The sequence below is a fragment of the Protopterus annectens genome, chromosome 2.part0 (assembly GCF_019279795.1).
Source record: "Protopterus annectens isolate FY-2018-M chromosome 2.part0, PAN1.0, whole genome shotgun sequence".
NCBI lineage: Eukaryota > Metazoa > Chordata > Ceratodontiformes > Protopteridae > Protopterus > Protopterus annectens.
In genome coordinates, this window is record NC_056728.1 from 123,276,910 (window position 1) to 123,290,495 (window position 13,586).

General features: G+C 40.1%; 1 protein-coding gene across 1 annotated transcript in view; it reads left to right on the forward strand.

Moving 5' to 3' along the window:
• The window catches only part of LOC122792709 (cubilin-like), a 3,134,001-nt gene that overhangs the window by 1,857,256 nt on the left and 1,263,159 nt on the right, over window positions 1-13,586 (forward strand). Inside the window, exon 37 of the mRNA XM_044060295.1 lies at window positions 7,352-7,557. Coding sequence (XP_043916230.1) covers window positions 7,352-7,557 — 206 coding nt within the window. The remainder of the gene's footprint in view (window positions 1-7,351; window positions 7,558-13,586) is intronic.

The window sequence follows — 13,586 nt, forward strand, 5'->3', positions numbered from 1 at the left end:
ATATATGCATACAGAATGAACATCTTGAAAAGTTGTAACATCCAATTTGTATCAATAGGTGGCATACTTGTCAGTTATATCACTGTTGCCCTTCTCTTTAGAATGGGCTTAATTGATAAGTAGTCATCGATCCCTGGGCTTTTGTGGGCATTTAATCTTATTTGCCATTCAACCTCTCTAATCTCTATTTCTAGCTTAGGGTCACCCCCCCCCAACCTTCACTTTGTCTATAATGAAAAACAGGAACTTTTTAAAATTCCTTCATTGTGTACTGTACACATACAAGGAACTGACAAACTTTTTATTCCTAATGTCCCAGACTTGTTCTGAGATACTTTATTTTAATTTTCTAACAGTTTTGCCGACGTAAAATGCCGAACATGCCGTGCAAGATGCAACATATACCACACATTTTGTCTCACAGTTGCATCTGCCAGGGCATTCCAAATTCCTATATAAGCCAGGAATAGAAATGTATTATCCATCATTAATGTACTTGCAAAATCTGCAGAAACCACACTTATTCATTAGTGATCTAAAAACAGTGGACCTCTCCTTGACACCTGATTCTAAAATTTCCTTCAAGTTTCTTCCTGTACAAAAGGTAGTTATGGGTCTACTGCCCAGCTTCAATTTGAGCTGTGTATCAAATATTCCTTCCCAAAATGTATTCGGTCCTAAGATTATCATAATCTGAGAATAGTCATTGTATTCACCAATCGTGACATCCTGTCCTGAGTGTGCTGCCACATTAAAACTAATGTCACTCAGGCTACCTTGCATTCTCTGTATAGGTTTGAATCGTGCATTTCCCTTCCTTGTCACTTCCCTTTTTATTTTTACCAAACATCCCAAAGGATAACCTCTATCCATTAACATGTCTATTAATACATTCATTTCCTCTACAAAATTTTCATCCTCACTGATGAGCCTACTTAATCTCACCATCTGGCATTTCGCGACACTTTTTTTTATGCTGAATAAGATGGCGACTGTCAAACCTCAATAGGGAGTTTGAATATGTTTTCTTTCTGAAGACAGTAGATGTAATTTTGCTACCTAACAGTTCTTTCCTGATCAAAATAACCAGAAAATCTATTTCAATTTCACTTGTTCTGGATGTAAATTTAAGGTACCCCATGTACTATTTAGATAATCGACAAACAGTAATGCTTCATCTACAGACCCTTTCCACAATATTAGGACATCATCCAAAAAGTGTAAATAACACTTTATTTTGTCCTTGTATGTGAAAAATAATTACATGCTGTGCCTCCCAGCCTGCCATCACCAAGTTTGCAAAAACTGGTGCACACTTGGCACCCATGACAATTCCTGTCTTTTGACGGAAGAACTCACTCAAAGAATACAAAATTGTTGGTTAGTACCACCTCCATTACTTCAACTGAGAAATTCACCTTAGTAGGGTCATATTTTCTGGATTGGGTTAACATCTGTCTATAGTATTCCAAACATTCATGATGAGGGATGACACCAAATAAATTTACTACATCCACTGCCAAAAAAATGTAGTCATCATGCGTGTTGATTTCCCTCAGTACCTCCAGGCAGTGCCTTGAGTCTCTCAAAATCTGTTTCTGTTCCTGCACTACCTGTTTGGACCAAAATCTATATCTGCAGCCAAAGGTTCTGTTTTTGATTTCCTAGCCGAGACTATGGGTCTAAAGGTGGGGGGGGGGTCATTCTGTTTTTTTGTGAATCTTGGGTATCCCGAACATGGCTGGAATTATAGATGCCTCTACTTGTAAGTAGTCCAATTTCGCCTTCCTAATAATTCCTTAAAAAAAGGAATCATTTAAAAACAGGTCAGCTTTTGCATAAGCCATGTAGATTTCATTTCGGGATACCCTTTCATATGTAGTACTGTCATTCAGAATGTCAGACATCTTAATAGTATAATCTAACTGGCTCATTATAACCAGACCCCCTCCCTTGTCCAGCTTCATGACCTTGTAGTGTTTATTTTGCACTAGATCACTCAAACATTTTCTCTCTTCTGTTGTCAAATTATTTTGTGTCACATTTCTAGCGTTGCAGATCCTCCTTATCTCCCCTCACATAACCTTTCAAATGCAACCACCATTGAATTACTAGGGGGGAATGAATGTGCTTTTTCTCTTTAGACCTGGTTGGTCCACTGTGTGTGGTGTACCTCTTTCATCAAAGTGCAATCTCAAATTCAACTGTCTGGTATATAATTTTAAGTTGAGTATCATTCTTTTTATATCAGTTTTAAAGCTCAGTACATAATTGAGACCCTTACGCAGCACCCTAAAATGTGTTTCACTAGTTTCACGATCACTCAGGTTATACAATGTAAAACCCTGATATGTTGATACACCGACAGTGGAAACATGATTGTTTACTACATTAGAGTCTGCATACATTTCGTCACTGATGTCCATAAAAAATGTTTTTCATTCTTGAGTAGAGTCATTATCAGTGCTGAAATGTCCAAGAACAATTGCTTGATTACTTTCAAGGTTCAATTCCAGGATAGAGACGTCTAGGAAAAGGTCTTCGGAGCCAACAGATCCTTCAGGTGCAGCACCTATGACTCTGAGAAAGTCAGCTCTACCAGTTACTTGGATGCAATGTCTCTTGCCTCACCCAAGATTTTCCTTGGAATTGATGAGTCCTATACTCCAGTCACCCATCCTACAAGAGAAACAGTACATCAGACCTCCATAGGTGGCATCATTCTCAAACTCTGTCCAGTCCACCAGAGGGAACTTCAACTTTGTCAACATCCATTACTCTCTTGACTCCAATTCTTTTAGAATAGAGACAAGTCTTAGAGCCAAAGCATGAGTGCCGGGACTCCAGTGGTAGAGTAGACTACAAAGTTATTGGACGGGTTTGGCTCTCAATAGCTCAGGTCTGAGGTCAGCCTTAGACCTGACTCTGATTGGGACTGGGATTGTTCCTTCATCTCTATGTAGGAGGGACATCCCCTCAGTTTCAATTGCAACATTGTCCACTGAGGCATTTGAATGGATTTTGCCTGGGCCAAGAGATCAGGTGATACCTTCGAGCTTGAATCCATCACAATTTCTGTTGGATACTGTGACTCACTCTGCTCATTCAGATCAGTGGGGTCAGTCAGTGCCTTAGATATAGAGGATACTCACCACTCCAGTTCCCAGCCTGATTCAGACCTGTTTCTTGAGATTCCCCCAAGACAAGATCCTAAGAAACAGATTTGCAAACAAAAACACCTAGAATTCTCTCCAGAGTCTGTCACAGAAGACAGAGATCTGGATAAGGTTCCACAAAAACCTTTGAAGCAACAAGGGGGATGGTCCACTGAAACTCCTTCACCAGATGAATCTGTGTTCCTCAAGGCCTTTGGTACTAGCTTATCTGGATCTTGGGTGGTACCATCCACTGATGCCCTTATAGACCTGGTGGCTCAGCAGGCTCAACAGGCATGGAAGGACCCTGATATAGTGGATAGTGGGACAGGAAGCACTGGAGCAGAGGTCCACCAATAGATGCCATGGTAGTAGCCAAAGAAACTGAACTGGCCAAGGACAGTTCTTCTGTTTACCTCATAGGCAGGAAAGATATGGGACTGCATAAACTGGTATACTGAGAATACTTCTCAAGTAGAAACACAATGTAAATAACCAGTCTTTGTGTCTGCAAAGTTTGCTATATAAATCCAAGAGTTTGCAGATTTTTAAGCTATGGCACAGAAATAGGTGGTTAAGAAATTGAGACCAGTTGGCATAATTGTTAAGGTCTTCACCTCCCGTGAACAAGGTGCAAGGTTCAATCCTGACCTCTGGTTAGTGCCTGTTTGGAGTTTGCATGTTCTCTCTGTGCCTCTGTGGGGTTCCTCCCACCTGCAAAAAACATGCTAAGTGTTTCCATCTCAAACAAACCAATGACTGGAGCTGTGGGCAGCAGCACAGATTCTACATTGTGCCTTACAGGGGGAAGAGTTGTACAGACCAACTGCTTTGGGCATTTATGTAAGGAATATCCTCAATATTGGGAAATATTGATCACAGACTCTGCACCATGGCAGTGCACAGACTGCGTACTGCCATGGTGCACAGTCTGTGCACTGCCATGGTGCACGGGCAGTGCACATTTGATGGTGTAAAATATGGCCGTAGGTGATTCAATCAGGTTGACTAATGTCGCCAAATGGGCATTGGCATTTGTTGGTGATAAGTAGTTTGAGGACCTGGCTTACTTTGACCTACACCAGGGACCCATGCTAATGGTGGGAGGAGTGTATGTGCCCCTATTGGCTGGTGTGTGTCCATCATAAAGCCTGGCAGCCCTATGTCAGTAAGCTGCTGGCCAGCCAATGTCCAGTTGCCCAACCTGAGTAACCTGGGATAGCTTTGTTGAGCGAAAGCTGAAAGTAAAACCAATCAACCTGCCAAATATGAACTAGAAATTTTGTCACTCAGTGTAGGTTCACTGACAACATAGATCTTGGAAGTGGATGACATGATGGTACGGAGGAAGGTTGGATCTTCTATGTATCCAGGAGACAAGATGGAAGGACAGTGCAGCAAAGTCACTTGACTTGGGATCCGGAGTCTACTACTTAAGAGGAGAACAGGCTAGAAATTATGTGGGAATTGTGGTGAGACTGAGGCTTCAGAAGGCAGTGAGAAATATTATCAGAATTAGTGACAGACTCATGGCAATCAGACTCCAGCCTAATGATAGGACAGTATTCATAATCTCAGCCGATATCCCACAGCAGGGTTGTAATAGTGAACAGAAGAATACATTCAGACAGCAGTTGCAGGACCTACTAGATAAAGCAGGACAACAGCGTGTGGTGTTGATAATGGGTGACCTGAATGCACATATCAGGACAGACAGAACAGGATATGAGAACTGCCTGGTTCCACATGGGTGGGGCAATAGGAATAAAGAAGGAGAGGCCATTCTAGACTTCTGTCTGGCAAATGGCTTGATGGTAGCCAACATATGGTTCAGAAAGAGAGACAGTCACAAGATCACATACAAGTGTGGCCAACATGCAACTCATGTAGACATCCTCCTAGTAAAGAAAGGGCACTGGGATAGAATCTGTGATTGCAGAGTCATCCCCAGCGAAATAGTTGGTCTACAGCATAAACCACTGATCGCGGCAATCAGCTGCAAGCAGTGGTCAACGAATGCTCTAAGGTCAACAGAGACCAGGCTGAAGACCTAGAAGTTGACTGGAGAGAAATCACAACAATTCCAGGAATTACTCAGGGCTTTACCACCTCAAGAAGAAGAGGAAGTAAGTGGAGTTGAAGAAGAATGGCAGTGCCTCAAAAATAGCTTGTGTTAGGACGACAGAACATCAGGTTGAATGCAAAGACTGAAAGATAAAGAAGATAGTCAGACACCCTTCATAAGGGATTTCTAGCAACAACTTGCTCACCAGTCCTCAAGTCATTAAAGGCAGATGGAATGAGTAATTCCAGCAAATTCTAAATGATGAAAACCCCACAGAAGTTGTACTATTCCAGACGCAGCCTATGATGAAAGAAGAAGAAAAATGAAGTCAGGGGAAAGCAACAGGCTCAGATGAGCAGATATGATAAAGATGCTGGGTGAGATAGGGGAGAAATGGCTTCTGAGGGTACTCATAGCAGTGTGGAGAGAAAGGCATTTCCCAGATGACTAGAGAATAAGCATACTGGTGCCAGTATCCAAGAACAATGGGAGCATCCACAGCTGTGTGCAGTGCAGAGGTATCAGACTCCTATCACATTGCATGAAAGTTCTGGAGATGGTGACTAATAAATGGATACATAGATTATTAGAACATAAGATTGGAGATGAGCAGTTCAGGTTCATATCAAGATACAGCAGAATTAACCCAATATTTGCAGTGAGACAGATAGTTGAGAAGAAGCTAGAGATGAGGAAAGAGTCCAGTTTGCCATTCCTAGACTTGGAGAAAGCATGTGACAAGTTCCCAAGAAAGCTGATTTGGCAGTTCTGTAGTGGTTTGAAGTCCCAGAAACATTGATAGAATTAGTGAAGGCTATATACAAGGACCCAATGACTCAAGTACAAACAGTGTTCAATCTCACAAAGTGGGTTCCCAGTGGCAGTGGGTGTGCATCAGGGTTCAGATCTGAGCCCACTGCTGTTCATACTGGCGATGGATTACTTTAGCAAACAGGTCACAGGGGACAGATCAACAAAACTGCCATATGCAGATAATATGGCATCGCAAGTAGACTCTGAGCAAGAACCTCAGGAAAGTATGAAGAAATGGAATGCAAAACTGAAGGCACATGGGATGAAACTGAACACAGATAATAAAGTGGTAATGGCAACAAATTGGGGAAGTCAGAAAAAGCTGAGAATTGATATAGATAGGAAGATAGTGGAACAGGTTAACAGCTTCAACTATGTGGGAGAGGGGTTGAGGAGAAGGGAGTCTGAGTGAAGAGGTCAAAGCTAGAGTCAGAGGGGCTACACCCAACTAACATAGAGCGTCAGATGTAGTGTATGACAGAAGAATGCTAAAGAAGTTGAAAAGTAAGGTGTACAAAACAGTGGTGCAACCAGTACTACTGTATGGTGTAGAAACTTGGGCATTAAAGTCAGTGCAGATGAGGAAGCTAGAGGTGATGGAAATGAAGTGGGTCGTAAGATGTACAATGTGGGACAGATGAAGAAATCAGGATGTAAGAGCAGAAGCCAAAGTAGCTCCAATTGCAGAAAAGATGAAAGAGAACAGATTATGGAGTTTCAGGCACAAGTGCAGAAAAGCAGAAGACAATCAGCTGAAGAAGATTTGGGACAGACAGGAAGAAGGCAGGAGGAAATGAGGGCATCCAGCAAAGAGGTGGATGTATTGTGTGAGAGATCTGTGACAGTCAGGCAGAACTGTCAAAGAAGGTAAGAGTGTGGCAGTGAATCGAGGGAGATGGCAACAGTTAACATGAACCCCAACCCCATATTGAAAATATGAAAAAGGGATTTGATGATGATGATAGGCGGGTAAGACACGTTAATTTGTATTACAGTGTCAAGCAGTACATAAATCAAACAGATTTTAAATAGCAGTTACATGATAAAAAAGCTAATGGTGAGATATTAATCAGGCAGTCATGCTAAATTGAAGGAATTATGCATATAAGTTATGGACTTAACTCTAAAAAAAATGGGAAATGCAAAAACCTGAAAATGAAACATGAAAGAAATTGAGAGATTTATACCTTGTTACTGTTCTGTTTTACTGCCTCATAAAACAACTATCTATATGTAGCACTGTTGCACAGTTGTGGCTAAAATAGTTCATTACATATTTTAACTGGAAAATTCTACCATTTTGTCTTGTCCACAACAGAGCCTTTCAGCTACAGAGTAGTCCAGGCTGTGTCAATGACTATTTAGAGATTCGTGAGGGACATTCCACAGGTCATCTGGTTGGACGTTTCTGTGGTGACAGCTTACCCAGCAATTACACATCGATCATTGGTCACATCCTGTGGGTCAAATTTGTCTCTGATCACTCAGTTGTTGGCTCTGGATTCCAAGCTGCTTTCTCTCATTGTGAGTATCAGCACAGCTTTACACAAATTGTGTTTACTTATGTACAAAATGTTCCATAAATAAATGGTTATTGATTCTCCTGGGTCAATCCTGTTACAAGGCTACATCTGAGGTTTGCAGCCTTCTAAAACTACATCTTCTTTTGCACACTGCCTCTTGAGATTTTCCATGCATTTTCTGCTCTTTTTAATCTTCCCGCCTGCCTTTCCTTCTTCTTCCTGCAGTCTAGCTATACATTCATCATACGTTCTATAATTAACTGATTCCTCAGTTTTGTTCTTAACCTTCAGTCTTCTGAAACTTTGTCATTTGTTTTTTCATAAACATTTTCCTAAACTAGTGTTATTCTGGAATTAAAAAGTAAACATTTTCACTGCAGTAGACAAATATCTGGAAGACACATTGTTTACTAGTCTATAAGTTTATTCAGTTTTTCAGCCACTCTGTGAGCTTGTGATGTTGATATGCAGTAAAGCTTTGCTGTATTGTTCTTGTTTTTAGTATTATTTGTTATTTGGATGTTTACTTCTTAACATTGAAAGGAATCCTGTGTGCACATATTAGAGATAAAATATATGTTGATATGCACATTGTAAATTAGTAGGTTCATTGGAATCATAGGAAATGTAAGGCAACTGAATATTGGAACCATTTGTGCCTTGTTAATATCCACCCTAAGATGTAGCCTCTTTTTTTTAAGATGGGCGAGGTCAGTCAAGCCAGGGGTAAATTTGTGAATACCCATCCAATCATGCAGTTCCGATTTGGAGGAAAACAATGTATCACGATGCTTGATTTCCTACAGGAATGTATTGCAGAGGACCTATCTTGCCACCATTTTTTTTTGTATTTGCTTATGAAAATTTAGATCCCTGGTTCTGGTATTTGTGGGACTGTTTGATTTGTGGTGATACAAGAGGCCCAGAACCACTGGTCCCATAATGGCATGGAAGGCATCTGTCCTCAGAAGTCTGTATTTTACTGACTTCCATTATTTTCTAATAGTTAAGGGTTTTTAAACCAGTGATCGTCTTAGTTAAGAACCTTTGTGCCCTTTCTAGTTGTTTGATATACCTAATGAGGTACATTTCAAAAATATGGCATTGTATTCAATAATCAACTTAATCAATGCTGAATATAAGGGGACAATTGCCTCTTTAGATGTGAATGATATTCCTTTGGCAATCAACTGCTCTAAGTAGAAGAACTCTGTGCCTACTATTATTAGATGATGATCAGAAGAAGGTGTTATCAACTCAAGTTCCAATGTCTTTAACAACTTTATCATTTTGAAGTGTGGTGTTTCCTCTGTTATAAGACTCTTTAGAGATAATCTTGGCCCAGATAACATTGATTTTCCCTTCTCATGAAAATGGCTAAGGGCAATTACCCCAGTTTTCCCCACAGTTTAGATTTGCTCACATACAAGACATCACTGGTCTAACCCAGTCTCCAGTGGGTTGAACTAACTGCTTGGATGATAACAGTTTTGATACCAGGCATGTGTTCGCTAAGGACATGCAGCAGGTGTTAAAGGAGGCAAGAAAATGTGCTACTAGAAAATCTTATAGGTTCATAGATTATAGGTTCATAGATTAGTACTAAGCTAACTGCCCTTCTGAGCCATTTTAAGCCTAGCCAATTATCCCTTGTGAGACTCAAACCCTGCACCTTGTGTTTGTAAGGCAAACACCTTAACCATTAGGCCACCCTTATGTAGCAAAATGGAAAATATTCTGTGTTTGGTGCCAAAAGGGAAAGTCATCACCCATACAAAGTGAAAGCTTCACTGGTTCTACATTACGTGTGTGAATTACTCACTTCAGGCTTTTCCTATTCTTCTGTTAGAATTCACTTATTGGCCAATTGCACATCTGCTTTTAGATCCTCCCTTTCTTCTTCTTCCTTGTAACAATAGTTTCTGAAACGGGCTTTACACATCCAGCTATCAAGAAAACAGGTGGCTTCTTCTTGGGATCCTAATTTTGTTTTAGAGAAACTCAAGTCTTCCACTTTTTGAACCAGCTTATCAGGCCAATTTGAGGTTCTTAATGTGGAAAGCTGTCCTAATCATTCCTCTGACGTCAGTTAGGCAAGTGTTTGAGTTGCAGGCTTTAATGTTGGCTCAACCCTTCCTTAATTTCACTAGAACAGTGTAAATTTAAAAAAATCAGTCATTCCTGTATGCCTAAAGTGGTTTCAGAATTTACCTTAAATCACTGCCTTTGTCTCCTATTTTCTTTCCAGAATAAAAAAAAAGAGGAGAAAGAAGATTACTCTGGATGTCCACAGACAACTCAGAAACTACACTGACAAAACAAAGAACTTTAGTCTTTTGGACCAGCTGTTCATTTCCTTTGATGGAAAAAAAGGTCAGTCAGTGTCAAAACAGAATATTTCCAAATGGTTATCCAATTCAGTTCATATTTTAATAATCATACCATGGTCATTCCTTGTCTCAGAAGGCTAAGGCTCAATCAGCCAGAGCAATAGCTACTTCTAGAACATTTTGGAAAGGAATGGACTCTAGCTCTATTAGACATGCTACTACTTGGTCATCTGTATACACTGCAACAAAGCCTTACAAGATTGATTTCTTTTCTAGGGCTATTCTTCAGGACCTGGACTCTGATCAGCAATCCTCCTCCTTTGCTATCTTAGGTTTGGCAGTCATGCCATATAGCTTTATCTTACTGCAAAGTGATCTAATGATGAACATTGTAAAGTTCTGTAAGTAAACTTGCCATAACATTAAATGCTGATATAGGTCACTATTGTAATACGGCATCCTCCACCCATCCTTTGTTTATTTCTATCTGATTCTTGTGTATTATATCTTTAGTGTAGGTATCTCTCTTTATGGACTACCCTTTAGCCAGAGTGGGGTTCCCTGTCGCTTTTCCATTTTTCTCCTTCCACATAAGTTCACCTCAAAGCTTGAGCCTGTCTTGGGTTGAGAAAAGAAAGCTCTGAATTTTTCACACCAGTCCATCTGCTTTTATACTAGCACACTTTTATACACCCTTGGACCTAAGGTGCATGTGGAAGGAGCGCAAAAGCGTTTGCATAGGTGCAGATCATCCAGTCCTGGGCAAGATACTATATATATAGCTTTATGCTAGAGCAACAGTGATCTACATGAACATCTACTTTTATGGTAAGTTTACTTGGACAACTACAATTTATCTTCATTTCTCCTATTTTCTACACCTAGGAAGCTCATTGTTATTTGGCTTTTCCATCATGCTTTTATTGAGAACTCCACTCTCCTAATCCTTTCTTATCTTATTTTTTTCTTCTTTTACTTTTCTTATTTTCTTCTCCTTTTCTTTTTCTATTTTATATGGCCCCACTTTCACTCATTGCTACTTTTCCCTTCTTTTCCATGTTTATACAACACTTGCTCCTACCCACCCCTTCAACTTCTACAAGTGTAATTCTTCCTCACTTTTTCTCCAACTTCTTCCACCTTTCAGATATTCCCATCAGTCTTTGCCCTATTATTATTCACTCTGTTATTATGATATTTACTTTAGGAGGTTTAATTAACTCTGCTTTAATAAATCCTTACATGAGAGATTTTTAAATGCATTCCTTTCACCACATGTAATTTTGCTTCCTCTTCCATTTTTACAGTAAATCCAGTTTAATTCTTTGTCTTCTTCCTCTCCACTTACATCTCCCATAATTACAAATAACACCAAGGAGGATGATTGATTTAATTCTTGCAGATCATCATCTGAATTTCCTTAACTCCTACGCATCCCTAAACTTCCCTTTTCTTGGACCAGTTTATCTTAAATGTGTGGTAAGTTATCTTCAGTGAAAAACACATTTAAATTCCAACTGCTTGGATGTGGCAATTTCCGAAATTATTGTTGATGTGATAATGTAGGTTTAGGTCTCTACAACAGATGTTTGCTTTACCATTTGTTCTATTAAGGTGAAGGAGTTCAAAGAGTCCTGAGTCATTCATTACATGGAAAGGTACATAGAGATCACTTCTAAGGGGTCTGTATAACAGTGAGTAGAGTGACAGAGCTTTTAGTCCATAAGGATACTGAAACCTTAGATCTTTTTGTTGAGGAAACATTGAGATCTCTTAAGCTGGATCGGGTGCCTGGTGAGGTACATGCCAAAAGAGTGCTTTATAGTCAATGATTATACTAATAAGGGATGAATAAATGGGATTATAGCTTCTTTGGACTTGAAGAGATGCCGTGAAGTATAAGCTGTGCAAGGTAGAAGGATTTGCCTACCCTCACTGAGACATGGTGGTCAAAGGAGAGTCTGTCATCAAAACGTGTATGCAAGTTGCTGACAACTATGTTAAATGTAAGTGGGATATTATCTGTATAGTAAACAGCAGTGATGCTAGATTTACCAAAGGTATCTGTGCTGCACTTCTTGGCATTGAGTGTGAACTGTGATTATTGCACCAAGCATATGTATGTTCCACTCCTAGCTGGAGAATTTAAGTATCAGAATGGGATTTCATAACTGCCCCTAGTTTGAAATCATCAGCAAATCTGGTTAACCGAAGTCCCATGATATCAGCTTTTATGTCAAAGAAATATATACCAAAGAGGAAGGGACCCAAGACAGAACCTACTGGTGATATTTTTCTGTCTAGAACAAATACCCCTGACCTTAACTGTATGGTTTCTGCCAGACAGCCAATTACTTATCCAGTGAATTATGTATGGGTTAATGTTGAGATGAGAGTGAGATTGTCAATATTCCCAACATGGGGGGGGCAGTGTCAAAGGCCTTGGCAAGATCTAGATATGTATTGTGGATTCTATACCTCTTATTCATGGGCTCAGTAACCCTTTTAAAAAATTCAACCACGTGGGGCAGGCATGATATGCCTTTTACAAAGCTGAGCTGATGTGTATCTAGGGATATACCATCACAATTTATCAGTTTGTTTATTCATCTATAATACATTCCAAAGCCTTGCAACTAATACTAGGGAGACTAATAAGACTATAATTCCCAGGGACAGTAGAAGGACCACCTTTATGCAAGGGCAACACAACTGCCATTCTCCATTCCTCGGGGACATAACCAATGGGGAGTCTTAAGTTGAATAATTGATGAAGGGGATTTATTAAGTGGGACTTTGCACTTTTCAGCAGGAGCCTAGAAATAATGTCAGGACTCACAGAAGAAATGTTTTTAATTTTGAAAATTGACAAAAGGAAATGTGAGTGTGAGTGGGAATGGATGGGAGAGAGGGGAGTGTGTGTGTGTAGTGAAGCTGGAAGAGAATTTGTCCACAAGAATATTAGCAATGGCCATGAGGTCAGAAAAGGAGGTACCATTTGTGTTATATTTGCTGTTCTTGGTTCTGGCTTTGGACAAAATAACAGAGAACGTTGCCCTCTACTAAGTAGATTGGATCAGCTGTCTTGGTACAGTGGTGACTATGATTACTGTCATGCTGCTGATTACTTAATTTATATCAGAGAGTCTAGAAGAAGTTGTATGTGCCACACACATGTCACAGTTTCATATACTGTCGGACTCAACCTCTATGTGCATGATGCTTTTTACACCAATATCCACAATCTGCATGTTCAGGAGATAGCCACATTCATTATATGCAGGGAGATGACCACTTCTTCCTGCCTGGGCACTGCCTCATAGTGTCTGAAATGCTAGTATGTCTTCACAGTCATGCACTGTGGATACTGCTATTGCTTAGATGGATCTAAGCCAGGGAGAGGTCACAAGCTGGCATCTTGACTGTGTATCACCCTGTCATATGTCCATGCCCGTACCACTTCTGCCCAGTATAACACTAGCAATTGAACAACACCCTTGTTCTGTCTTCTGGAGCATAAAAAACTGCATTATAGTGATTATCAATCACCTGCTGATAGCTTTTCTTGTTGTCAACAATTGTTTGTCTACCTTTAGTACACCACACTAGCATCCTCTACCTGTTAAGTTGAATAACTCATACCACTGTCCTTGACCATTTGGCAGGTCTTTGACCTTGACACATAAAATATGCCCAAAAG